This window comes from Prenolepis imparis, unplaced genomic scaffold (assembly GCF_030444845.1).
Source record: "Prenolepis imparis isolate NDT839.2.m4 unplaced genomic scaffold, iyPreImpa1.0 SCAF_2, whole genome shotgun sequence".
NCBI lineage: Eukaryota > Metazoa > Arthropoda > Insecta > Hymenoptera > Formicidae > Prenolepis > Prenolepis imparis.
The window spans coordinates 21,464,970-21,490,149 of NW_028141160.1; the positions used below are offsets into that span (position 1 = coordinate 21,464,970).

The 25,180-nt window shown below is 40.2% G+C and overlaps 2 protein-coding genes across 5 annotated transcripts in view; both read right to left on the reverse strand.

Annotated features, from left to right (window-relative positions):
• Positions 1–28: 28 nt before the first annotated feature.
• L(3)73ah (polycomb group ring finger 3-like lethal (3) 73Ah) lies at positions 29–2,725 on the reverse strand. Its single transcript, XM_083031746.1, has 5 exons — positions 2,505–2,725; positions 2,010–2,307; positions 1,779–1,924; positions 1,557–1,700; positions 29–1,480 (listed from the first exon to the last, which is right to left on the reverse strand). The coding sequence occupies exons 2-5, from the start codon at positions 2,284–2,286 to the stop codon at positions 1,349–1,351; spliced, it is 699 nt and encodes a 232-aa protein (XP_082887872.1). The 5' UTR covers positions 2,287–2,307; positions 2,505–2,725; the 3' UTR covers positions 29–1,348.
• A 332-nt stretch (positions 2,726–3,057) lies between these two features.
• Positions 3,058–25,180, reverse strand: part of LOC145932644 (fibroblast growth factor receptor homolog 1) — a 44,421-nt gene continuing 22,298 nt past the window's right edge. For 2 of the 4 annotated variants that reach the window (XM_083031750.1, XM_083031752.1), the window contains exons 2-11: positions 16,901–17,040; positions 8,770–9,120; positions 8,148–8,537; positions 6,942–7,129; positions 6,575–6,710; positions 5,999–6,490; positions 5,319–5,817; positions 4,853–4,993; positions 4,636–4,741; positions 3,060–4,536 (exon numbers count right to left, since the gene is read on the reverse strand). In XM_083031750.1, the coding sequence (XP_082887876.1) occupies positions 4,432–4,536; positions 4,636–4,741; positions 4,853–4,993; positions 5,319–5,817; positions 5,999–6,490; positions 6,575–6,710; positions 6,942–7,129; positions 8,148–8,537; positions 8,770–9,120; positions 16,901–17,006 (2,514 nt within the window). In that variant the 5' untranslated portion in view covers positions 17,007–17,040 and the 3' untranslated portion in view covers positions 3,060–4,431. Of the gene's footprint in view, positions 4,537–4,635; positions 4,742–4,852; positions 4,994–5,318; positions 5,818–5,998; positions 6,491–6,574; positions 6,711–6,941; positions 7,130–7,822; positions 8,005–8,147; positions 8,538–8,769; positions 9,121–16,900; positions 17,041–24,386; positions 24,540–25,180 lie in introns of those variants that run through there. The other 2 variants (XM_083031751.1, XM_083031753.1) reach the window with 2 other exon arrangements.

Here is a 25,180-nt window from a genome sequence, read left to right on the forward strand (position 1 = left end):
GCATCATCAATGCATATATCGTAAGATATACTGTACAAAACATATTTATTTAATAATTTATAGAGATGCGCACACATACACAGTGTACAATGTACAAGCTCTAGTATTCTTGCGATGCCGCTATTCGGCAAATTGTGCTCATTTCTCTAATGTTTATATACAATCACATCGTTTTCTTTTTTTTTTTTTTTTCAATCTTCAGAAACCGGATAAAGTTTTTGACGATCTTTCCAGACTTTGAACTTTCAAACGTAACTTGCCAAAGCAATATATTCTAGTTTAACTGAGATTAGTTTCAGCTAACTGAACCAGAGCCGAAAAATCGATTTCCCGGTTTCCGAAGGTTAATATAACGTCAGATGAAACAACATTATTTACTACAAGCGACGAGCGTCGCGCATTTCGCTCAACACAACGCGTTATCAAATGACGAATTTCTAGAAAATATATCGCTATCGAATAATAATCTCTCTCCTCTCTCTTTCTCTCTCTTCCAATGGCAAACCGGTGTTGAGAGAAACTCGAGACGCGATTAGAATATGTACGGCGCATAAACATACAAAGTTAAAAAGGTCCGACTATTCTGACCCGATTTCTTTTTTTTTTATTTTTTACCTAATACAAAGCTTGCGCAATATGTTGTGTGTTCAAATTCTGTCAAAAATATTCTATATACACAAATGGATATGCGTATGTAGAAAAGAAATATATCTTCTCACAAAATGAGGATCTGCGGTTTTGTTTCGTCGTAAAATGCAAAGAGCATTTTTTGCACTTTAGGAGAAAAGATTATGGGCACATTCGCCGAAACTGAAGGCCCAGAATCCATACACAATGCGGTGGTAATTAAATATTTACAAAGAAAGACTTGTATACATATCACCGCATATCAGAGATACAGATTTCCTTTTCCCTTAAGATATCGCAATGTTCCCCCCTTATGTGCCACACTTAAACATTATCAAACGTGCTACTAAGAATCTCGTGCTCTTTAAGAATAAATCGAGATATTAAGCTAAAAATAATTCATGATTCGGTATGATAAAGATACCGATCACGCGACGAAAACAATCTTCGATTCATTATGAGAGCATTCATATTATTTTATCGATATGTCGATGTTCATAACGGAATGCCGCTATTATTAATATCAAGTAATATATCTCAAAATCGGCATATCATTCTGTTTCTCATAATCGAGATTGTCTTAATAAAACTCGACACAAACGCTCTGCAGATGAACATAGAAATAAATACTACAATAATTAAGATAGAAATATAACTAGAAATTGTACAATTGTAGGGGCAGATTTTGCGTGATCTTTTGTATATCTCGAATGTAGAAAGATTAATCTTGCATATCTATGTGCGATCTATATTGTAACCTCAAAGGTGGGTCCCGGAACCTCCATCTCGTCACATAAACGAACTTCAATGTATGGTCCTTACCTAATAACTCGTTATTGCACAAAATATCGATCTATCGAAAAATACAGACAAATTAATGAAAATAATAACAATAACAATATGTTCTCCTATTTATCGAATATACTTACATCCCTATATTTTTCCATACCGCTCAAAACCTTCTTTGCGATAAACTTTTTCATATGTGTTATTGTAGCCTGAGCCGAACATCTGATAAATCTTCTTTTCAAAGTCTTCAAACTGGCATTCATACATTCCAAACATACGTTAACCTGAAATTTTAACAAATGAATTCAAGTTCCAATTAAATATTCCATCTTGTAAACATGTAACACTGATGTTGTAACTACCTGTTCATCGGTACGATGATAATCTGATTCTGCATGTGCGTCTGCATTGGCCCTTTCTTCTTCAACTTCACCGGCATTAGGTAAAATGTCTTTGGGACAGGCCAAACCTCTGGCTCTGTAAAATTCTCTTTCCCTTTTGATTTCGTCTGAAATAAAGATATTCCATTAATATCTGGAGAGAAACACGCTTCTTGCATAAAGACAAGTCAAAATTTTAAATAAGATTCGTACTCTCTTGAAGATCAGGAACTAATTTGTAGACGATATCCTGCATAGTTCTGTCAAAGCTGATATACTGAAGCGGATGCGACTGATGTATGACAATTTGACATGTCGGACAGGTATGTTTCTCTTCCAGATGCTTCACCAAGCAACTCTTGCAGAATGTATGTAAACATTCCGTGACAGTGGTAGCATCTATCAAATACCCGCGACATATTTTGCACGTTATATGACTGTTTAAGGTTTTCAGTTTTATCCTTCTCTCCATGGCACCGATAATCACCATTTAATTAGAGAGAGATGTGATCTGTAACAATAAATTTTCCAGTTACATCAGCAAACACGGACATGGATAAAAACGCCGAGGGGCGTCGATGAATGGGGAGAATAGGGCGGAAAAATTCAAGGAGATGATTATTAATTTATTGTTGCTTTCAATTAAATTTCCAAAGGGCGTGCGGATATGATTCAGCGATCGGAAAGTGGGTTATCGGGAATTCTAACCTCAATCTCGAACGTGATTACACGGTGATTCTGTGCTCCAGCTTCACTCGTCGCAGGGTTCCGCGTGGAGGATGTTCCGCGTATCCCGTGGCATCTCGATTCTCGGATAAGCGACCTGCGGAACTAAAAATTTCACTAAAAATTTCGTTTAAAAACAACTTAGTGTGTAAACGCGACTTATACGACAACAAAACGGACTGAAACTGACTGATCGCGGCGCCGCGCCGTTAACCGTCCGGCAGGGACGCAAATTACAAAAGATTGGGGAGGGGTTTGGATCAAGGGGGGGAGAGGATATTGAGATATCAAATATATAAATGATGATTAATATCCCCAACTAATTAATCAAATTAAAAGCCTATTCGGACATAAATATCTGCATAAATTTTTCTTATCGAAATTCTGATTGCAATATATTATGAAAAATATTTTTTATCAAGATGAGAGAGAGATTATGAAATTTTGATCTCACCTAAATATAGAAATAAATTTGATATATCGCGAGAGATTGTATTTTATAATTTTTTCCAAGAAAATTTGGAAAGCCCAATATTATTTGGGGGTACAGATCGATCGATTTATTATAAAGATGATGAAAGTCACATTTTTGTGTGATTCTCTTTTACACAATCTATACATACATATATATATACGTTCTACCTTAGATAAACGCTAATTTACCAATTCTATCTCTAGATATACTGAATAACAAGTATGTTTAAATAAACGCCGATACGTATGTACAATCCGCGGATTAAAACTACTTTTTGTTCTTTCTTTTATTGCATTATTATCACTTTTTACAAAAAAAGGTCGCTCTTAAAGGACATATCTTAAAATTATGTAAAAAAAGATCTTGAAGATATATATATGTATATATATACGTATATATACATATACATATATATGCTCTTGAGAGAAACTGATGTATGAGAAATAAATTATCTATCGCTAAGCACCTTTCCTATTTATACATATTTTTTTATCGATATCAATAATAAGTGATCGATACAGCTAGGCTTACAGCGATACTTTGGATTCTTTTCTCTAAACGATGCATGTTTCCTCAATACAAAGCTTATATTGCTTGTCAGATTTAATCTCCTGTGTTTGTATCTTAGACTGATTTTTATTTTACAAAATTGCCACAGAACACATTGTCCGCGATATACAAAATCCACGATCGTTGTCCACTAAAACTAGCCACGTAAAAACACTAAAGATCTATCAGCTACTATGATACAGAAAAACGTACAATTTCCACAGTTGACTAGTTACAAAAACACAATATCATGCCCACATTTGATATTTAATCGTGTGATCTCTGTAAACAGACGAATTATCCGTTTATCGTCATAATAAACTTCTTCCCGTTTATATATCCGACAACACCCTTGTAAGGCACTGATTCACATGGCACAATTATAAAATATCTCTATAAATATCTATAAATCTGTATAGATGTAAGATCTATAGATATAGCTATAGGCGATATACGAATCCGCTTAAAAGTCTCCTCTCAATTTTTGCAGAGTACTCTCGACTTTGTTCCTTTTTTTGTCTTAATTCTAAACGTAACATATCAATCCTCATAGAAAAATAGTAAATATAGGATGTTTTTAATCTCGTTTACGCGCGCGTTTGTATCTATTGATACTGCTAATGTACGCTTTCATTCCGCTTTCCGTTTCCTTTAATTCTACGTACAGATACATAGATCAATACTGATTTATATTATTTGGCGTGTTCACTTATTTCAGTCGATTATACTTCGCGTATGATCTCTCACGTTCGCACTCTTCTCGTTTCTTTATTTCCATTGTCACATCCATTTGATCCACTCGCACTACTTTATTCGCGAATCGTTCGGATTATCTCATCTAAGTAAACAATGTCCGAGTAACATTTCTCGCGGCGAGTATATGATTCACAGTAGAGATGGAAATTTTTCTTCGCCCTCTTCTTCTGCTTCGCTGGACTCTTGGCTGGATGGGGGTGTGTCCAATTGGGGCAGACCGAGATCCAGATATTCCTGATATTGAAAATACATGTGAAATCAAGATTCTACTACTACTACAAAATGCTAATGCTTGTTTATAGACATGCAGATCATATGAACATTGCTATTCACCTCGTTTGCTGTTATCGTTAATATTCTATCGAGATCCTCGACCAATTCGACAAACGTCGGCCTTTCGTTTGGCTGATAACTCCAACAATCTCTCATGAGCATATATCTACAATAACGAACCGAAAAATAAATTAAAGGATTGAATCGTATGTATCGAATATATTATAATATTATAAAGTCAGAGTTACGTGTCTGACAGAGAAGGCGCGCGTCTTACATTTCGATTGAGCAGCAGGGCGGCTTCTCCATTCGATGGCCAGTTCGAAGTAATTGGAATAGTTTTTCGACCGACGGTACGGACGGGTAAGGTGTACCGCCCAGTGTCATGATCTCCCACAGCAGAATCCCGTACGACCATCTGCGAAATTACAATAAAAAATATTAAAAAGATGAAGATATTTAAATAATTAAATAAAAATAATTAAATATAGAATGAATTTGATTGAAGATGAAAGTATCATTAAATAAATCAAATAATAAAAGGCTATGTAGGACGTAATTTGTGTAGGTTACATTTAACGTCCGTTATTGTCGAGAAATATATACTCAAAATTTAATCTACACAAATAACAAGATTGTTTTTATGATATGATGCCTTTTATTATATGATGTATTTATTTATTATTATGGACCTTGACTGTTAATTTTATATAGAAAGTATCATTATTTTGTCGGATACTCACACGTCGGATTGAGTGGTGTAAATACGGTGGAACAGGGCCTCCGGCGCCATCCATTTCACCGGCAATCGTCCGTCCGTCGTCTTCCTGTAGTAGTCGTGGCAATGAATGTCCCTGGCAAGACCGAAATCAGCAATCTTCAGCACGTATTCATCACTGACGAGGACGTTCCTGGCAGCCAAGTCCCTGTGTATACACCTCCTGCTGGCCAGATACTCCATTCCGCGAGCTACTTGATAAGCGAATGAGACCAGATCCTTTTGCGTGAGGGTCTTTTGTTCCTTCGACTCCTGTCCGATAGTCGGTTCGTATCCTGAAGTAGGTCTGTGATCCCGCAGGAAGTCCCGCATATTGCCATGCGGTGCAAACTCCACCACTACGTACAGGGGACCGTTCTGAGTACAAGCACCCAGTAAATTAATCATGTTTACGTGCTTGCCGATCATCTTCATCATCTCCATCTCGGAGACCAAATCCATCATCTCGGTGTCTGTGTGACCCTCTATATATATAAAAATATGAAATAAATAAATATATACATACAAATATATATATATATATATATATATATATATATATATTATACATTTTATATATTATATATAAAATAATAGATATAAAATGTATAAACTATATTTTATCTTACAAACTCTTTTCTCATAATTACTCTTCGATTTGCTTGCCTTTCAACATTTTTACCGCCACGACGCTAGGTATTCCGGACTTGCCGGTATTCGTCTCGGCTCTGACGACTTTGCCAAAGGCTCCTTCGCCGAGAGTGTTCCCCAGCGTGAAGTATTCTCTCGACAACTCCCACGCGCTGTCCAACGGTAGCTCGTATTCGGACACGTTGTCGCTGTTGTTGTCCTCGGCGATGACGGTGGACTTTTGCTTCTCGATCTTCACCACCGGCAACAGCAACTCCTCCTCGATCGCGTTCTGCGCATTCACCAGTTTCTGCTTCTCCACGATCACCTTCTTCGTCCACTGCGTCACAACTGCCGCGCGTGCTGTTTCTATCGCGAGCAGCTTCTTCATCTTCTCGCGTTTCAATCGATGAAAGATGTATATCACCACGACGACCCCCACGGCGAAGAACAAGCACAGAATAGCCGCCAGAACGTTCACGAGGATCTGTGGCCTAGCAGTTAACGGTACTCTTTGCTCGTCCAGCGCTAAGTAAATTTTACAGGATCATTATTGTAATACCATCTAAATATAAATACTCGAATAACTTGGAACCGAATTTGATTACTCACTTTCGACGACACGTAGATAAGCGCTACTAAACGTTTCCCCTAAAGTGTTTTGAGCGATACACGTGTACCATCCCTCATCTTTCTCGGTGACGTTGTAAAGTTTTAGTTCCTCCGGATTCTCCGACTCCATTCCAGCCTACGTCGAACGAAATTTCGCTGTTAATCGTTTTTGAGACCAGAACATGCAATGATATTTACACACATAACAACAATATTTACACACATATGTACAACATAAATTTTTAAACTTTTTTTAAAAGTGAACATTAAGAAAGCACAGAGCCGTATACAGTTATGAAAATTAGAAGCGATCAAAAGCGAGAATCGAGAGAAAGCAATTGAAAGTTCGCATGCAAGCTGCGCCCACCTTGACCTCCACCCGCAAGCTCTGATTGGTCTTGTTGACGGTGTCGAGAGAAGTATGGTAACCGTGATACCATTCGAGATGGCGATGAGCATCGGAGAGCACCTGGCAGATCATACTAACGTTGCTCCCGATAAGCACTGTGCTATTTCGTGGCGGCCTTGTCAAGATCGGTCGATGCGGTACTGTCTCTATAGAGAAAAAGAAACCCAACCACCGTTTTAACCAACGTTTAAAACGAGTTAGACGTACACGTAAAGAAAGACGAAAAAGATATACATATAGAGATACTGTGTGCGTCCAAATTTGCCTGAATTTTTTTTTTGCGTATATATAGCGAAAATAAGAGGATGTTTAAAGTAAAAGAAAATTTTTAATGTAAAGAATAGTATATGAAAGAGTAGACAAACCGTTGTAAACCACAACCCCTGTGTTTAAAGTAAACTATTTATATACACAATTTTATATTTTACAACTCTTATTATGCAATATATATAAGTACATTAAATTTTTCTTTTATCTTTACATATGAAATATTTATGACATATATGACAGTAAAGAAACAAAAAGACCCGTAACCTTGTAACTATAGTAAAGAAAATTTTTCCTACACACCATGTGCTGTAAAAGAGAATAATTAAGTTTTATTCTTTACAGTTAGAACAGAGAGTTTTCTTCGCACCAAATCTGGAAACATTTTCTAATACTCGATACTTGCAGAGTTTTTCAAAGGACAGATAGTTAGTCGACCCTCTACACCATTGACAGTTAGCACGACGATATACTATTACGTCGATCAAATAAAATCTTGAAGGAAATTAGAATAAGACGCGATACAGGAGACCAGGACCCTCCACCATCACCGCGTTAAATGGCGGCTGTACCTGGAGTAGAGTCCCTTTAGGCGAATCCTCTTGATCACCCGGATACTCGGCGACCTTAACCCATTGTATATACGGTTCGAGATCGGAAACGATGGGACACCTGAAGGTCACAGTACTGTTGACCAGAGCGGTCACGTTCTTCGGAAAGTCCTCGTTGATGTACGGTTTATGCGGGAAACGCTCTGCGGTATCGTTAGCAGATTCTCAGCGTTCGAGTCGAGCATTTACGTAATAAAGGTTCATGATCGCGTTGCAGGCAAGCTCGCCCGCGCCTCGCGGCATAGAAAGTAGAGAGGATTAAGGGATATAGGCATCTCAGACTCACCGATTATATCGACTTTGAAGGTATGGTTGATGCATCCGAGATGATTGCATACGATGCACGTGTAATTCCCGCTGTCCTTGGTAACGAGATCCTCCAGCCTCAAAGTCCACTTCGTTCTGATCGCGGTGCCGAGGTCCCGTCTCGGCTCCTCGTTGTTCTTCAGCCACGTGATGTTTGGCCTGGGATTGCCTGTGCTCGGACATCTCAATCGCATCGTACTGCCGGCGGGCTTCACCACCGACGCGTGCATCTCGTCGGTCTTGTTGAAAACAGGCGGGCTTTCCGGTACCGTGTTGTTGTGCTCGCCCTCCGTGTCGCTTTCGCCCTTCTCGTCCAGATCCGCGTCCATCTTCTCGCTGTCCAGGTGTAACGAGCGCGTTTCAGGCAAGTCTGCGGAGGAAATCATGCGTGTAAGTTATACATTGACAAATAAAATATCGAGAAAACATGAAATAATTGAATGAAAGAATACTCGAGATTTAAATTCAAAACACGCTTGTTATTCTACGATTTAAAATTTTCTGTGATTAAACAAAAATAATGCATCTATCATGGAATTATTCTATTATACAGCAGATATAATTTTATCATATTTAATATTTTCGCGAAAGAATAAACTTACTTCTGGTTTCGATCTCGAGATCATTGCTCTCCTCTTCCGGTCTGAGCACACTCATCATACCGCTGGTTTCTTCGGCCTCGTTCTGAAAACCGTCGTTCTGAAGAGGTTCGATGCGAACAGTCACGTTTCTCCACTCGACGGTCTCGTTCGACTCCAGCCTACAGCCGTAGACGCCTGCGTCGTCCACGTCGACATATTTAAACTTCACAGACTGCTTCGTCACGCGTATCCTCGTGGTAGACCGCAACGCTTCGTCGTCCTTGTACCATTCCATCTGGACGCCGGGGTTTCGCTGGCAACGCAGCAAAAGCTTCTCGCCCACGGGCATCGCAACATCGGAATTAATTGCATCTGCAACGTAAATAATATGCATCCTATTATGCGTGCGAATATACCATGATGGTAAATATGCATCCAATCTATCTGTCGGGTAGGCGAAGAAAACGTGCGCGCATTTTTATTCCGTCATAGATTGTTCTGCCTTTCTTTAGACTTTTAGACACAGTTTCCGCGAGGCAAAACACGCAATTTCCGCTTGGAATCATAATTCTATGCCGATCCGGAACGATCGTTGTTGATGCCGAGTGATCTTCGCTTCTGGGTTCTCGCAAGAAGTAACGTAATTCTCGTTGTTGGAAACAAATGCGAAATTGCTCGTGGGGGATGGATTAAATAAATTTGATTTACTTGTCAGTTCTCTCTAAATTAACAGCAAACGTTGGCTTCCCGTATCGATTCGCGCCGCCGAGACGCGACGATCTATAATAATCGCCGCCGCGAGAGCTTGCGGAAGTCGGAGAGAAGTGTATTTGCGCCGCTGACGACTGCAAAACGAGACGAGGCTTGGCTCGCCGACTTGGACCGAGTCTACTACCATGATATTCCGTCTCATCAGTTTGATCAAGGAAACTCATTTTCCTGAGCGACTCATTCATGAGGCTGACCGGCCGGAGTATCGCCATTTGGCAGACAGCCAGAAGTGAATCGCGACACACTGTCCCTTCCGACGTTCCATCTGGAGTCTTTTTGCCCCTCATCCGCGTGCCCAGAATGCGTCGCGCACTAAATTTAGAAGCCATCCCCCGCGACCTCTCGTCGTCGCTCCCTCATCCTCTGTGAATCGCCCTACGATTACGACCACTAATAGTACCTACTACGAAGCGCGTCTTCATCTGGGCTTCACGAGAGTGTCGCGCCTCATAACGCGCCAAGAATGATTCCGAAATAGTTGATAAACAGCCCAATTTTTTTTAATTAATGAGACGTTTAGTTTATAGAAATTTAAGATTCGCGTCGATTTCTTTCTTATTCTACAATAATAATCGATTCTTTCTCTCTTTTTGTTCTCTTTAACAGATACACTTCCTGCGAGCTACGTTTGAGACGCGCGAGAAAGAGAGGAGACTTTAATTCAGTCCGAGATCGGAGCTCTCGCGCGAGCTTTCTTCTCGCGGATCTTTAAACATCCTCGCCAAAGTCATCCTCCGCGTACAAACGATTCGTTGTGCCTCGCGAGAGCCCTCGACGGAAATCGATCATCGAGTTTATTGTCGCTCGTCGTCGCGGCCGACGCTCTTTTTCGGGAGACAGTAACAGATGCGAGGCACGTGGCTCGGATCAGCGACTGCGACTCGATGCACAAAATTTCGATACAAATGTCTGTACCTCTCGATCCGAGACGAGATACCATCTTTGCGATATATTTTTGCGATCTTCTAAAACAGATCTGTTTTGATAAAATTGGAGCAGATTTCGATCAGCCTTAAAATAAGATTTCTACGCGCGATTCCCCCCGCGTGTGTATATTTTTATATCGTCCGCGTGAAAATGGAATCGTAGAAGCAACGCAGCATCCGATCTGGATACCAGAGATTCGATCGATACCTAAAACCAGGGATCGATTTCTCTCCGGTAGCAGTTCACGTTCGGGCCATCTGCCTCGGACCAGACGCCAGGAATAGCCCTAAACGTTTCGAGAGCTTCGCGATGCCACTTCTGCCGATGTTTTGTTCTCTTTCCCTTTCTGTCTTCGGCTATCTGTCTCTTGCCCGCGAGCTTTCGATCGCGAATACGAGCTCCGGTACGATTGCAGATGTTTGCACAGATTTCTCGCGCACGAAGAAGAACGCAGGCAGGTACATTTTATACACTGCGTAAAAGAGAATTCCTAAAAAAAAAAAAAAATATCACGCTCGAACATGATTCTTCCAAACAAATTTCTCGGCAAGAATCTCGTTTGCTGCGTCACTAAAATATTACTGCCAGCAGGGTAAATAAAGAGTATTTACGGCATCGAGAGAAGAGAATAAATTAATTTTTCCAACAAACCAGAGAAGTCTTGGATCTTAAATAAGATTTATTTTATAAAGTTATATAAAAAAGTGTGACGGAAATATTCCAAGGTAATGCATTTAATTCTTCACAAATAAAATAATTAAGATAATGGGATAATTAAGAGAATGAGATAATCAAATTTCATTCGCTGATGGTTCGAAATTGGAATCACAACGTACGAGTTCAAAATAAATAATTTTTTAACAAGAAAGTAGAAAATTCGCGCACTGTTTACAGCGCTCGGCTCTTAATTAGTCCGCTCTCATTTTATTTGTGAATATTTTATATTAGAGTCCCCTACTTTAATTCTAATTTCGATATCGAATTCGCGCCTCGTACAGGACCTATTAGCCATTAACGTCGACGGAAATCCCTGGTTTGTCAACGTCAGCAACCGTTTATTTACTCGTGTCGCGCCCGAAACGCACGCATTTTTACCCTAGACACCCTGTCTAAAATTGACGTATATAGTTTATCTCGTTCTGGCTGTGGATAACCGATAGTTCGTGGCGATCGCGTGTTTCCATCCCTCGTTTCGTCCTTTTTAATCCGCTCCGCATCTTCGCGCGCGACGTATAATCTTTCAATAACAGCCCGGCATCTCTCTCAATAGTAGTTACACGTTTTCTTAAAAGGGTGATCTCGGCGAGAAATGCGTCTCGCCGCGAGCACGTGCCGCTCGTAAATCCCTATCAAAGTTTCCGCGCAAACAGAAGGCGCGGAAACCCGACCGGTTCTCTTCGAGTGCTGGACAGCTTCATAAATAACCGCGTATAAAATCACGCGAATACACAGAGTAAATAGTATTTTGTCGGCGCATACATAACATACGTAATTCAATCGTCAGCGAGCGTGAAACCAGTCGGAGTTATCGGACACGACGTGTTCAGAGCGTTCGCTATGTTACACAAGTTATCTTATACGCGACTTCAGCCTTCAGAGGAAGAGATTCGAGGAGATAATCGAACCGGTACCCATATCTGGGTTCGAACACTGTTTACTTCGAAACCGCACTCTACGCGGCTGATACGCGACTTTCTGCCTTTTCGTTTAAGACGAGACGTGACAAGGAGTGCACTGAACGAGATATACGACTGCCTCGTTCAAAGAGACAAGACGAGACGAGACGAGACGAGATCGGGGTCGGGGACAGTAATGGATGCGGGAACCCGCACGACGAGTGTCGTGCCAAAAATATTTTCACATGGCCGACTACGATTTTCGCCACGATTTCAGCCTAAATTTTAATCCGCGCTAGATTGTAAATTTGAATGCAACCTCTGTACATCATCGATTTAGGTTCATTATCTTGACGACTTTTGCGTTCAGAGTAAACGTTCCGCACTCAATGTTTTGCTGAAGACCGGTCTCTCGAGTTGGGTATAAATGAGATTACAACGCGAGGCGCTTCGTTAAAATGCTTCTAGAAAATCAAGACAGTGAAACGAGTACTCGGTTGTTATTCTACGGAACGAATCGTTTTACATGGCTCGTTCATTCGCCTCAAATGGAACCAGATCTCTCGCTTCGCCCGAAATAGCCGGGAGGCTCGTCGAGATGGTAAGATGCTGATCTGTGCAGAGATACTACAGCGTGATTTAAGTTCCTTTAATTGCTCCTTGCTTTCTTCCGCTTTCACGGAAATAAATGGAAAGCATCATATCGATGCAAAAATAACCGAAAAGGAATATGCAAGGAATTATATCAGGAAAGACTTCACGATCATCAAATAGAAACTCTCTCTACAACTTTTCGCGAAGAGTTAGATAAATATTCGATTCGTGATTTTTTCCGCAAATTTTCCAGGCGATAAACAAATTCATGAAAAAAAATACAGCGCAAGAACAAACAAATCGAGAAATTAAACAATGTTGAAGACTTGGAATCGCATATACACCGGATCATACCCTTGCGTGATTAATCTGTAAACGAGAAACGGCTCTCGAATGTTGACAGAAATCACAGATCGCTATTTCGCATCATACAGTCGAACCGATTCTCGCTTTGTAAACAAAACTAGTATATTTTTTTAAGAACGAAAAACACGTAGAAAAATCGGACATCCCGGGGAAGCTCTTCCAACCTCGAAAGAGTCTCTCGTGGTGTCGGATTACGATCGTCCCACGCGTCCAACTTTTAGCATCTTCATCCGTCGACGAGAAAAAGAGAGAAAGAGAGAGTGAGATGGGAGGAGAGAGATCTCTTTCTTCGTGCCGATGTAGCGGTCGATCTAACGCGAGATGATGATTCGACAAAAAGGAGAAACTCGAGACAAGTCTCGATAAGTCTCTTGTGCGAGTGGCACCTCCCTTTGCACGGAAAGCGCGCCGACTGACCCTTTTTTTCCCTCCCCGTCAGACACCGCATCATCTTCTTTTTTCATAGAACATTCACCTATCCGGATAAACGCGCGACGACGTTTCTTCGTGGAAACCTGTCGGCGCGTACAAAGTTTCGCGATTGAAACGCACCTCGCGACGATTCTTCACGACGACAATGTTTCTTTATCGCCGACCAGTTTAGCGATGCCACTTTGCGATAGCTAACGCGATCTAATTACCTTATTTTATTACCGGCACGTGTTTTGACGGCTAAAGTGTTCGATTCTTGTTTCCCCTGACCGATTTCTCGGAAAATGTTTTGTTTCGATAAAAGAGTCAATATGTGTAAGAATTCCAGATCATCGGATAAAAAGTTGATCTTCTGCGAAGACTCGCGCGGAATATCGAAAAGTGTTCCGTTTTAACGCATCGTCCGTTCGCGTTAAGGGTATCGCGATAATAAAGCTGGACCTATATCTGCTGGAATAGAGACAGGCCGACGAAATTGGCCCGATGATCTAATTAAGATTCCGTTTCGTCCTGAAAACCCTCCCGCTTTTAATGGAGCGAACACGTGGGGTAAAGGAGACGAGGAGATTTACGGACCGAGAGAGAGAAAGGGCAGATAGAAACGTCGAGATTCTTGACGGGTCGGGAGTCTGAAACGATGACCTGATACATATACATATATATACATATGTCCGCATAATTATACCTTAAAACGAATCGTCCGACTCTCGGAGGATTAAGAAACGTCTTGAGAAAGAGCGTTCGCTATCTTAACGAGCCAAGCCCATTTTTCAGGCATCATTTCAAGTTTGTATATAGTCGTACTTCCGCATCGGGCCTTCCGATTCGCGCTTCTCATGAAATACGCGTTGCTTTTCTGATGATTTAAAGAAAGATTAACTTTGAGCCGAGCGAGACGGACGGGATGCGGGCATCGGTCCAATCACGGGAAAATCACAGTAACGCTCGATCGACTGACAGGACCCGTCTCGGATCTCTCTTGGCGAAATCTCCATCTCCGCCTCCCCCAGTCGGAGATCCTCTCCGTCGTTTCGCCCTCTCTCGACCCCTTCCACCCCCGGTCTCTCCGTAAATCGTGCTCCGCTGCCATCTCTTTCATTGTCCAATTGGTAATATCAGCCGCTATTACGCTGTTGAATACATTTAATAGACAAAAGATTGGCAGTGGCTCTCATCGGGCTCTCTCGCGACGACGATAGCCCTGCTTATTCCCTTCTTCGCCCTCGTCCGTCACTGAATTTAGCCCGAGAAAATGGCGTTTCGTCGTCGCGTCGCGTCGCGTCGGGAGAATATCGTTGTTGGCGATTCGGTAATAGCGGCACCGCAGCCCGACTCGGCATTCAATGACCGGGCAATTGGACAATTGAGCCCAATCATAATAACGCTCATACGCATATCGTACCAGAGACCGTGTTTCGCTGTGGTTTACCGCGCGCGACGTTTATTTATTTACCAAAGTATCAATTCTCTCCCTCGTCGTCGCGTCAGTGGAATATCGGATTTTCGTTGAAAATAAATAATCTCGGGAAACCACATCGTGTTAAGAGAGAGAAGAGAAAGGAGAACCGTGACACCGACAATATTATGAATCCCCGTCGAGATATTTAGGCTCCGAGAAACCGCGGCGAAACGAAGAGAAGAAGAAAGAGAGAGAGAGAAACCCCTTCATGCTGGTGCGCTCATACGCACGTGGTCCCGTGGTAGTTGCGCTGAAATTCCAACGAAATCTCTACATTCGAGCACGTACCAACTACGGAATATAATGAAAACGACGACGCGCGCCTTCGGTACAAAGCCACGTCTGTTCGCCAGATGTGACGGCCGAAATTTTCGACCGCGCCTTTCCACCTTTGACCAGCAATATCGGACTCTCATTTCGTCGAAATCGATATTTCCATTGTTTAGAACAATAAACAGGCGCTATTTTCTCTCTTCTTTTCTCGTCGTTCACTAAACACGCCGTGATAATTACGTAATGATCTAGGAGGAGCATCACAAAACGAGTCAAATATATTCAAGGATCGTGTCGAGGGGGACCAAAATTGTTGGAATCGAAATAGGAATCGGTGATGAACGATCCCTCTCCGCGGCTCATCGCGTGCAACGCACGCTCTGCTGACAATTATGCCCACTCGGGATATAATTATCGCTAATTAATTGCCGCGTGTATTTCTCCGTCGCGGTTTCCGAGAACGCGCCCGGATTTTGGCGATAATGAGTTCCCTCGAGTATCGTCGTGACAACAACAAAGTGCCGCGAGTCAGGTCCGATTTAAGATTTAAATAGCGATTTCAAGACGCATATACCTACGCGGCGATTTCCCGACGCGCGTGATGAGATTTCTCAAGAATGGAAGCGCCGATAATTAAATCGTATCTATATACGAAGCCTGGGGGGGAACAACGTGACTGGAAATAAACCAAGGATCGAGTGCCGTTGGCGCGAAAGCGATTAAGCCGATGTCCGTTTCTAGGTATAGATTTCACAAAATTCCTCCGCGTATGTTGCTACTTTTCTTCCGTGTCGTTAACACCCCTCGAAACGTCAAATCGTGTCAGCGGCTTTAATGTCATAAAAACAAAATTGAAAATTTTATTAACGTTAGTCATCGGAAGAAGACCAAATATGTGTAATACGCTTTAAATTTATATCACGGAGAAGCAATAATTTTTTTAAATTATTTTTTTTTAAATCGACGTAGCAGACGAAATTCTCTGGTTCGCAATCAGGAAATAATATAAATTCTATGATGAATTTTTTTTTCGCTCTTTCGCCTTTACTAGCTTCCTACTCGAACTCGGACGGCTTCTACCTCGCGCTATTTTTCCCATCGCGCTCTAGCCGTGCTTATTCCTTTTTCAATACGAAAATATCGCGGAACGGCGCCGGATGACGTTGCAGACTTCCTTTACAAATGTTCGGCTCGCTAAGATCGCGTACCAGGCGAGTCTCGTGGCATTCATTCGTTTAATTTTAAACCCGCGACTTTTATACTCGCTGCGGAACGATGGGACTTTATCGCGACCGAGAAACAAATAAATTATGACGAAGCGATGACAAAATCGTGCGTTACGATGGCACGACTTCTAAACACAATATTTGTGAAATTTTGCATTTATTTTCCTTTACAAACATTTCTAGAAAACGTCATAAAGTTGTTTCTTTGAACTAAGGAAGATCTCGAAATATAAGTGGACTCTCGAAAGCATTAATAATCACGCATTCTACGAATTAAACTTCTGAATCACTTATGAAGTCATCATTTGTGATCTATGATTTATTACATTTTATTTGTATGAAATAGACGAGTGCGTTCGAAAAATATTGGCATCGTCATTAAATAAATAATAAAAATTATACAATTTTTCTAGGAAATTTGTAAGAATTTCTAAGAAATGTATGTAAGATATAAAAGTGTTATGAGAGGATAAAATGTACTTTCTTACCTAGTCGTACGACTCGTTCTTGCGAAAGTCCGACGTTGAGGATAAGGAGAATTGCAAAGATAAGGTAGATCCTCGTAGCCATTTCGATTCGTTCGTCACCAGGCATGTGCAGTTAATGTAATCGCGGCATGGATGATTTCCTGAAACAGAAACCGTAGAAAGTTTGTTTATTTTTCCCTCCTCTCGTAGTCGCCGGGATAAAGTAACACAGCGAAGGCAAAATTCTCGCTCTTTCGACACGGCTCTTCAGAAAACAACGGTAACGGTTTCTATTCAACGTCGAACAATTATTATCGTACAGAGAGGGAAAAGAAAAAGGAAAAAAATCAATGTAAAACACGCGGTAAGAACCGATCAAGTATTCAAAAGGATCAAAAGCAGACTCGCAATTTATCCCGGTATTAATAATAGAGGAGCAAAATGCTCATTTCCTTCCACGTTCCCTCCTTTTCTTCGATCGCCCGACCTCGCATCATATTTTTCTTTTTTTTCTCTATTTCGCGAGAAGCGTCTCCCAATGCTGGCCAACGGCCAAAACACGAAGACGCGATGCACTCGCCGAGGACACGCCGACCAACGTCGGTGATCGCGTTGAAATATACGGCCCTGGGAGCGTCGAGCCAAACGTACGGCTTTTACGCACGTGCTGCTTCCCGTCCGGGGAGCCCCCCTTTTAAATGCGACTCTCGAAAATCGTCGTCGTAAATCCGCGCCGCCTCAGGGCTGTATCGGATGATTCGCTTCCCACATATGTGTCTGCAAGCGATCGCGGATCTATTCATCAACTTTCGGGGTGAAGTTTTGGCGAGAGGGAAAAAATCGCCCGGAAATCAGCGATAAAAAATCAATATATTTTTAGAACATGTTACGAACATTTGTTTTTTCGTAACGCCGTTAACGATCGCTCGAACAGCAGTCGAGGGTGAGATTTTCGACAGATTGTTTTCTTTGAAACGCCTTAACGATCGCGCGGACACATCTTTCCGTTTGAAAGCTCTCGATCCCCCGAGAGAAGAATACACGGCTGTAGAAAAGTCCGAAGGAAAGGAAAAAAGAAATAACTAATCCAGCAAGCGACGATTAATATCCGACCTTCCCTCAGGGGGGCTTGGAGAATCTCATGGGTTCTTGGTGTCCGGGGACGTTTCTCCTTATTGGAGATCGTATGCGTCACCTGTTGAGTCGATGAAAAAGAGAAATACACTCGCGCGCACCCTCCTCGCTCTCGTCGAAATACATCTTCTACGTTTCATCTCTCTCAGATGATCGCGGCGTGAGAAGATTTTTCTCGAGTATCCGAGACAGGCCAGAAAAAGGTTTGGTAACGAGAGAAGGCACCGGCGTACGCAAAACTAAGGGAATGCCATATTTTCCTTCAAGGCGATATTATGGAAACAATCAGGTAGTTTGTGACCGAAAATCTGGGAACCATATTGCCGTAGTATGAGAGCCAAGTTTTCGGATATAACTGCAAAAAGTATAAATATTTCCAACGGAAATATCTATAATAAAATAAAATTTAGAAACATCTCGATGTGAAAAAATTGAACATAATGTGTGAAAAAAATTGTCTTCAGATAGCTCTTTATTCATATATGATAGTATACCTATATTTTTCAAGAGATATATTTTTAAAAGTATATTATTTCAATATTATATAAAATATCTGAATTTTTTTACAAATAAACATTAACTCTCTTTTAATGTAATAAAAGAAATAATAACTTTACTTTGATATATATCAAACTTTACTTTCAGGTACTTATAGTTTAGAATCTTCAGTCTTTTTTTAGTCTGTATATACACACATACATATACATAATAAAGATTAAAAACACGATTTAAATATTTCTCGGGCTATAAAGATTAAAATATCTCTTTTTCAGAGAAAAGAGAGACGAGTTTGTGTAACATGAAAATATTATAACCAATTAATTCAAAATTATTATTTTATGTTTAATATATGAGATGTCCCTAAATTATTTTATATTGCGTTAGATTTATTGATTTATTTATCGATATATATGTGAGAATATAAATGTCACCTTTCGAAAAAAAATATTATTTTGATACGATTGCGAATATTTTGCTCGCTGGCATTCGGGCGAGAATAAATCGCGATGATCGGAAATACGAGTGGCTAATATTAGAGGAATTTCATATTTCGGTGCAACGTCGCGCAAATAATTCACCGATTTTAAATGCACGTGGGTCGCGAAATTTCGAGCAAAGCGTTCGAATATTTTGGTGTCATCGTATAAAAACTATAACCTAAAGGGAGCTTTATATTGGTTCAAAAATAAATAATCACGTAGGACGTATCGCGTATAACGTCGCAATAGAGTTTCGGAAGAGAGTGCGATTCTCGGTAACGCATATACGTATATGTAACTAATAATCATTCTCGTGACAATCCTAATTTATTACGCGAGAACCTCTTCCTGGAATTTAATGTCCGATGAACGCACGAAAATGTTCTGTATCACTCTAGTCACGCTATTAGCTGTTTTACGATCGAGCGCTTAAAATCGAGGATCCCTGCAGATTTTAATGGCAACGAATTGAAGGAATGTCTCTCCCTCTCTTTCTCTCTTTCTCCATAACGAGAGGGAACATTGAAAGTGTGGCGTACATATACACATTTGATTATTACATTGAATTTAGTACTCGATAAAAGGAGGAAGGCGTCGTTTGCGTTGGTATTTCTTCGCGTTTATAAATGCCGCACATCCGTATTATATATTCGAGAATATTAGCCTCGCGACATACGTATATACTGAGTAAATCGACTCCCATTTTCTCCAAGGCGAGATATAATATTCATCTGTTTAAGGCCGACGATTAATAGGTCTTTACCTTGTAAATTTCGCCTGAGTATTTGGATATGCATGTTTTCGCGTATAGGTACGTATGTATATATCGAATTAAAAGTGGCAAATATTCTCTCGAATGTACGCGACCGTAGTATTTTACAAGAGAGCGAAAGGGCAGCATTAAAATTTAATGACCCATAAAATGTTACATGTAAGATGTTGTATATTTATTGATTTACTATTACGCAACGTTTATGTCTTCGTTCTAGGAAGAATTCAAGGGCACTCCTTCTTGAAAATCTTCCGGGAAATTATCCGCGATCAGTTTGGAAGACAGCTCGGAAGATTTTCTCGGGCGAGACCGGTTTACAAGGTATCTCTTGTAAAGCTACCCTAACAAGCATATCGTAAATATTTATTTTCTCTCGACGCGTCAAATCGGATGAAGCAAAATGATCGTGAAATTCCTCGGTCCACGTGTGTATCTCCAAGCCCGCGGAAAATGATCTCATCCAGCGAGTTTCTCGAGGGTTAACATTCTACAATGTTTTGATGAGATTCACGTGGACTTCTGATCGCGCAAAAGGGAAAAATTGACGAGCCGCGTTTGCAGGAAGCAGAAAATTGTGGAATGCAATTTCGAGCAACAAATCTGAATAACTCGAATACCTGATACAAAAATAATACGTCAGCAACAGTGTAAGATGTTTTTGTACAAGTAAGACAAATAGGCTTGATACTCTGACTTATTTTATGAGTCACTGCATGTCGTTTTACAATTTAAAACATATTCGATTTATTCTGCCGATTGCGAAACATCTTCAGAGGCAATCATGTCAATACAATCCGAATCTTAACAAGAGCAGCTTACAAATTATCGCAAACCAGTTGATAAAATAAAATATCGCACCGCGCGATAAATATTTTCTTTTTTTTTTCTAAATCCGCAATTGTCGTAAATCGACAAGAAAACTCGAGAGAGAAAACGGAGCGCGATTCCGTCGAATAGAATATATTTCACGACGTGTTATTGGCAGCTCTCTCGTTGCTTCACGATAAAGAATAAATAGGCCTCGAGAATTCGAGCCTAGAAAACGCGCGTCTGGTTCTCGTCGAAGTATCGAAAACCATGCGCGAACGTTTTCTCGCCTCGTGCCCATTCTCGGCATAATCGTCCCATACATACGCACGCATATATATGCATCCTTCTACGTTTCTTCGCTTCCATAATTTAAAGCAGGGCACATCGAGAGACGACTGGAATGGGAAGATGGAATTCCATTAGCGCGGATGCAAAATCGAAACAAAACTCGCGGATTCGCTAAATCCGTCCAGCACTTTCCGAGGCTTTCTCGAAACGTTTTATGACGGAGAGCAAATCTCATTTTTATATAGTTATATTTTTTTATAATTATTTTATATCAGGAAATTTTTTTCTAGATATTTATATGTAAGATTAATTAATCGAAATATATATATATGTATATAAGTATATTACATTATACAAAATAGAATAACATGAGATATTTTAAGAATTAATAATATGTATTCAGAGTTAATACTATATGTAATATATATACGCGACATCTTTTTTTCTTTTTTTTTTTTTGCATGTCTTCAACTAATTTCCTAAATATCTTATCTGTCGCGAAGATGGTGCATATGCGAGATGAGACAACGTGAAACGCCGATATTAAAATTTTGAGAGAAAGTGCCGGTGTCGGAGTTTTAAATTATATCTTCGCCGCGCGTCGACACTATACAAAGTCCCGGACCTACGTCATGATAATTACGGGTGGTCGAATTCATCGGATCGCGGGCCCCCGTGATGAAACAGGTTGGAGCGATTTCATTCAATTTGTCGAGGGTCGAGGAACACTCCCTTCTTATAGGGGATCTCGTAGACCTCGCCGAGATTTCGACGATAATCTATGGACAGTCACGACCGGGAAAAAGAGGATCCGTCGCGGTACTTAAACTTTCGTGCATAAATCAAGGTGCGCTTCTTGGCTCCGCCAGGAGAGCTCGCAGAGAGGGAGGTGGTGCCCATCGATTCGAATCTTTTTCACCCATAAATGCGATTTTCAATATTATTTTACGCATGAAACGCGCACATACATTGAAATAGAGTGTAATTTACGACGAAACTTTTAGAGGGGCAAAAGTCGTAAATATAAATCCGTTAAGTAACCCCTCGAGATAAGGGAGAACGAGAGAGGGTGTAGAAATTTATGAACAGCCGCAACTGATGGAAATACACAATTTCGTCGGCTCGAAATGGCGCCTAATCGAAAGTATTTCGATACCTCCGCCGTTAAAAGAGCTCGTTCGTTCGACGGCGGCGCGGTTCAAAGACGAGAAAAAAAAGATAGAGACAAAAGAGACGCGTTAGGATCGAGGGAAAGACAGAGCAAAGAGACACCAAAAGCAGAAGGTGTCGTATAGAGGCAAGGGATCCACTTTTCTGAAAGATATCGTTCGCGTTCTCGAGAACCGTTTTATCATAAATTGTGATCCATAAATCGTAAAATGAGATAAACCATAATACATATCGCACGCGTAGAATATTATATAATATGTAAAAAATAAATAATATTTATGTGCTCGCATATTTTTGCCAAAGTATGATTTATAATATTACATTGAATTTTTACATTGAATCAAAAATATAAATTGCAATCTTTTTTATTATGGAATAAAAATTATGCAATTAAATATGCATATGAAAGAATCATATTACGCGTATCCGCATATTGCATTTAAATTTTCAGCGATGATTCTTTTCGATATTCACCTTTAATGAATCTGTTTTGATTCATCTCCATCACGAACCGGAAACGGATCATCTCGAATCAGTCTGTAAGCGAGTATCGTGTAACGTTAAGGTATCCGTATATTGCGTCCAGAAAAAGATGTCGACCCCCGAAAAAGTAAGCCGCTTAGCAGACGTATCCGTTTTAACCCTATATGGGGTCGCGCGAGGCGAGTTAATAAAGTCTACGTCGCGACGAAACCGAGTAATATACACGTGGGTGGCCTGTAAAACACATTCTCCGATTTCACGAAAGCGCCAAACAAAGTTGTTTCGCTCGAGAGGAGAACGACAACCTTTATCGCATCAATAAACTATATATATTCAGAAATTCTATCCTATTCTCTAAATTAAAAGTAAAGAAAGCCGGGTTTCAATTTATTCCATAAAGATCTGCGATAATCCGGCTTATTCATAACAAACTGCACAACTCGAGTTATATATCGCAAGATAATATATTATATTAAATATTCGTAAAGTATTAGAATGATATTACATTCATGTCAGAAAAAGTTTATTGAACGATCGGCTATCGAAGAGAAGATTCTTAGAATTTTACTGAATATTTTTACCTGTTTGTTGAGACGATGCTTCGAAGTAAGGTGGCGTGGAATTCACTTGATAAAACTGTCACACGTTCGTATTGTCGACGCACGATATACTGTATATGTGCATAATACAATGATCGTCGAATACTTTTCTCAGCACTCTTGATATTATAGACACTTATTTCGCAAGTGATATTTATTCTCGGCAATTTAATTAATGCGTTTAATATTCACTTTTGACGGAATTATCGCATTATCGACGCGATATATTGTATTTTCCCATAATATTCTGGCTGTTCGATATTTTTCTCGGCACTCCCCGATATTACATTGATTTCTTGCTAAAAATAAATTTTTATTTCATGTAAAATTTCGTAATTCGGATATAATGAGTAATTCTTATGCAATATCGTAATATAATAATAAGTATCGCAATCGCAACATTAATTACGATGGACTGATTCTTTTGATTGACTTTGATGCTCAATTAATTAAATATATCACCACAAATGTTCCGACAATATAAATAACTGTGCTTAATTATCACTAACCTTTGAATTTCCACACTGATTTAAAGCATTGATGATTCAATTATGAGATTCCGAACACACTATCCGAAGTAAATAGGCTATGTCATCACCATAGTCATGGAAAATATATAGAGAGCAAACTTTGAAAATCTATATCTCCATCTAGGGTGAGATAAAGAAAGATAAACAGACTTAACATTCGCGCTCTCTTTCTACTCTTGATACATATAAATTGCATCATATAATACAGGAAAAAATATATTACCTTGTCCGATGTAATATTTCACGTCGTCACATTTCTAAACGAAGCAGCTGTATTCGTACTACCTCATAATATAAACATAAACAAAGCGATCGACTTTGCTTCTAAGAATCTCCCCCTCTCTCTTTCTGTTTCTCTCTTTCTCTTTCTCTCGCACGTTTCGTATTTTCTATATAGAAAAAGTTTTAAAACGGAATCAGTCGATCGTTGTGATTAATATTGCGCGATTACTATAGTTATAATTAAATTACAATATTGCAATGATAAGTTGTCTCATCAAATCCAACGTACGATTTTAAATTAAATGAGAATAAATAACCTCTGCAAAAGTAAGCACATATACGTACATACAAGTGTATCGCGTCGACATATGAAATGACGAATATTTTATAAGTTTCCTCGCCAATTTTATTGAAATTCATATATCTAGTATATCTCTCATGGCGTGAAAGTTTGTTCGAAATGAATAGAATATACGAGTTGTAAAAAATCGGGAAGAAAATCTGTATAATGAATCTCACCTTCGTTAACGATGCGTCTCCATATTCGTGCTACTTCAAGCGTCTCGACGCGATGATTGACGAAGATGCTCGAACGACGCCGAACATTCGTGTTCGTCCCGCACAAACGTTAATACTCCGCACAATAATCGCGTCGCATCAACCCCGATAATTCGGAAAGAAACTCGTTATAATTCGATCTGTAGCACGTCGTACGGATACATTTACCGAGAGAAAATGTGGCGCGTCAACGAGAGAACCATTTATCGTTTCGATCGCTGTCGAGAATAACGTCGCGAAACAAGGTAAACGATTATTTTCAAATCTCTGTACTATTCACTTGCACCGAAATATCATGTTACGTATCGACGCCTGTGATTGGCGGAGATAATCGGACGACGCTGAACCGGCCGAACAGACGCGACTCCCCCTTCCCCCTCCACCCCCAAGGGGTCAGTTCCTTCGTGTAACTCGCGTAATCGTGACGCGTTAACCTTGAGCCGGGAGAAAAAGATTCGTATAATTCCATTTATCTCGTGTGATGTACATATTTAGAGGGATGCAGTCGTACATTCGTGTTTCGTATCGCGCACAAACGTTAATACTCCGCACAGTAATCGCGTCGCATCAACCCCGATAATTCGGAAAGAAACTCGTTATAATTCGATCTGTAGCACGTCGTACTGATATATTTATCGAGAGCAAATGTAGCGCGTCAACGAGAGAACCATTTATCGTTTCGATCACTGTCGAGAATAACGTCGCGAAACAAGATAAACGATTATTTTCAAATCTCCGTACTATTCACTTGCACC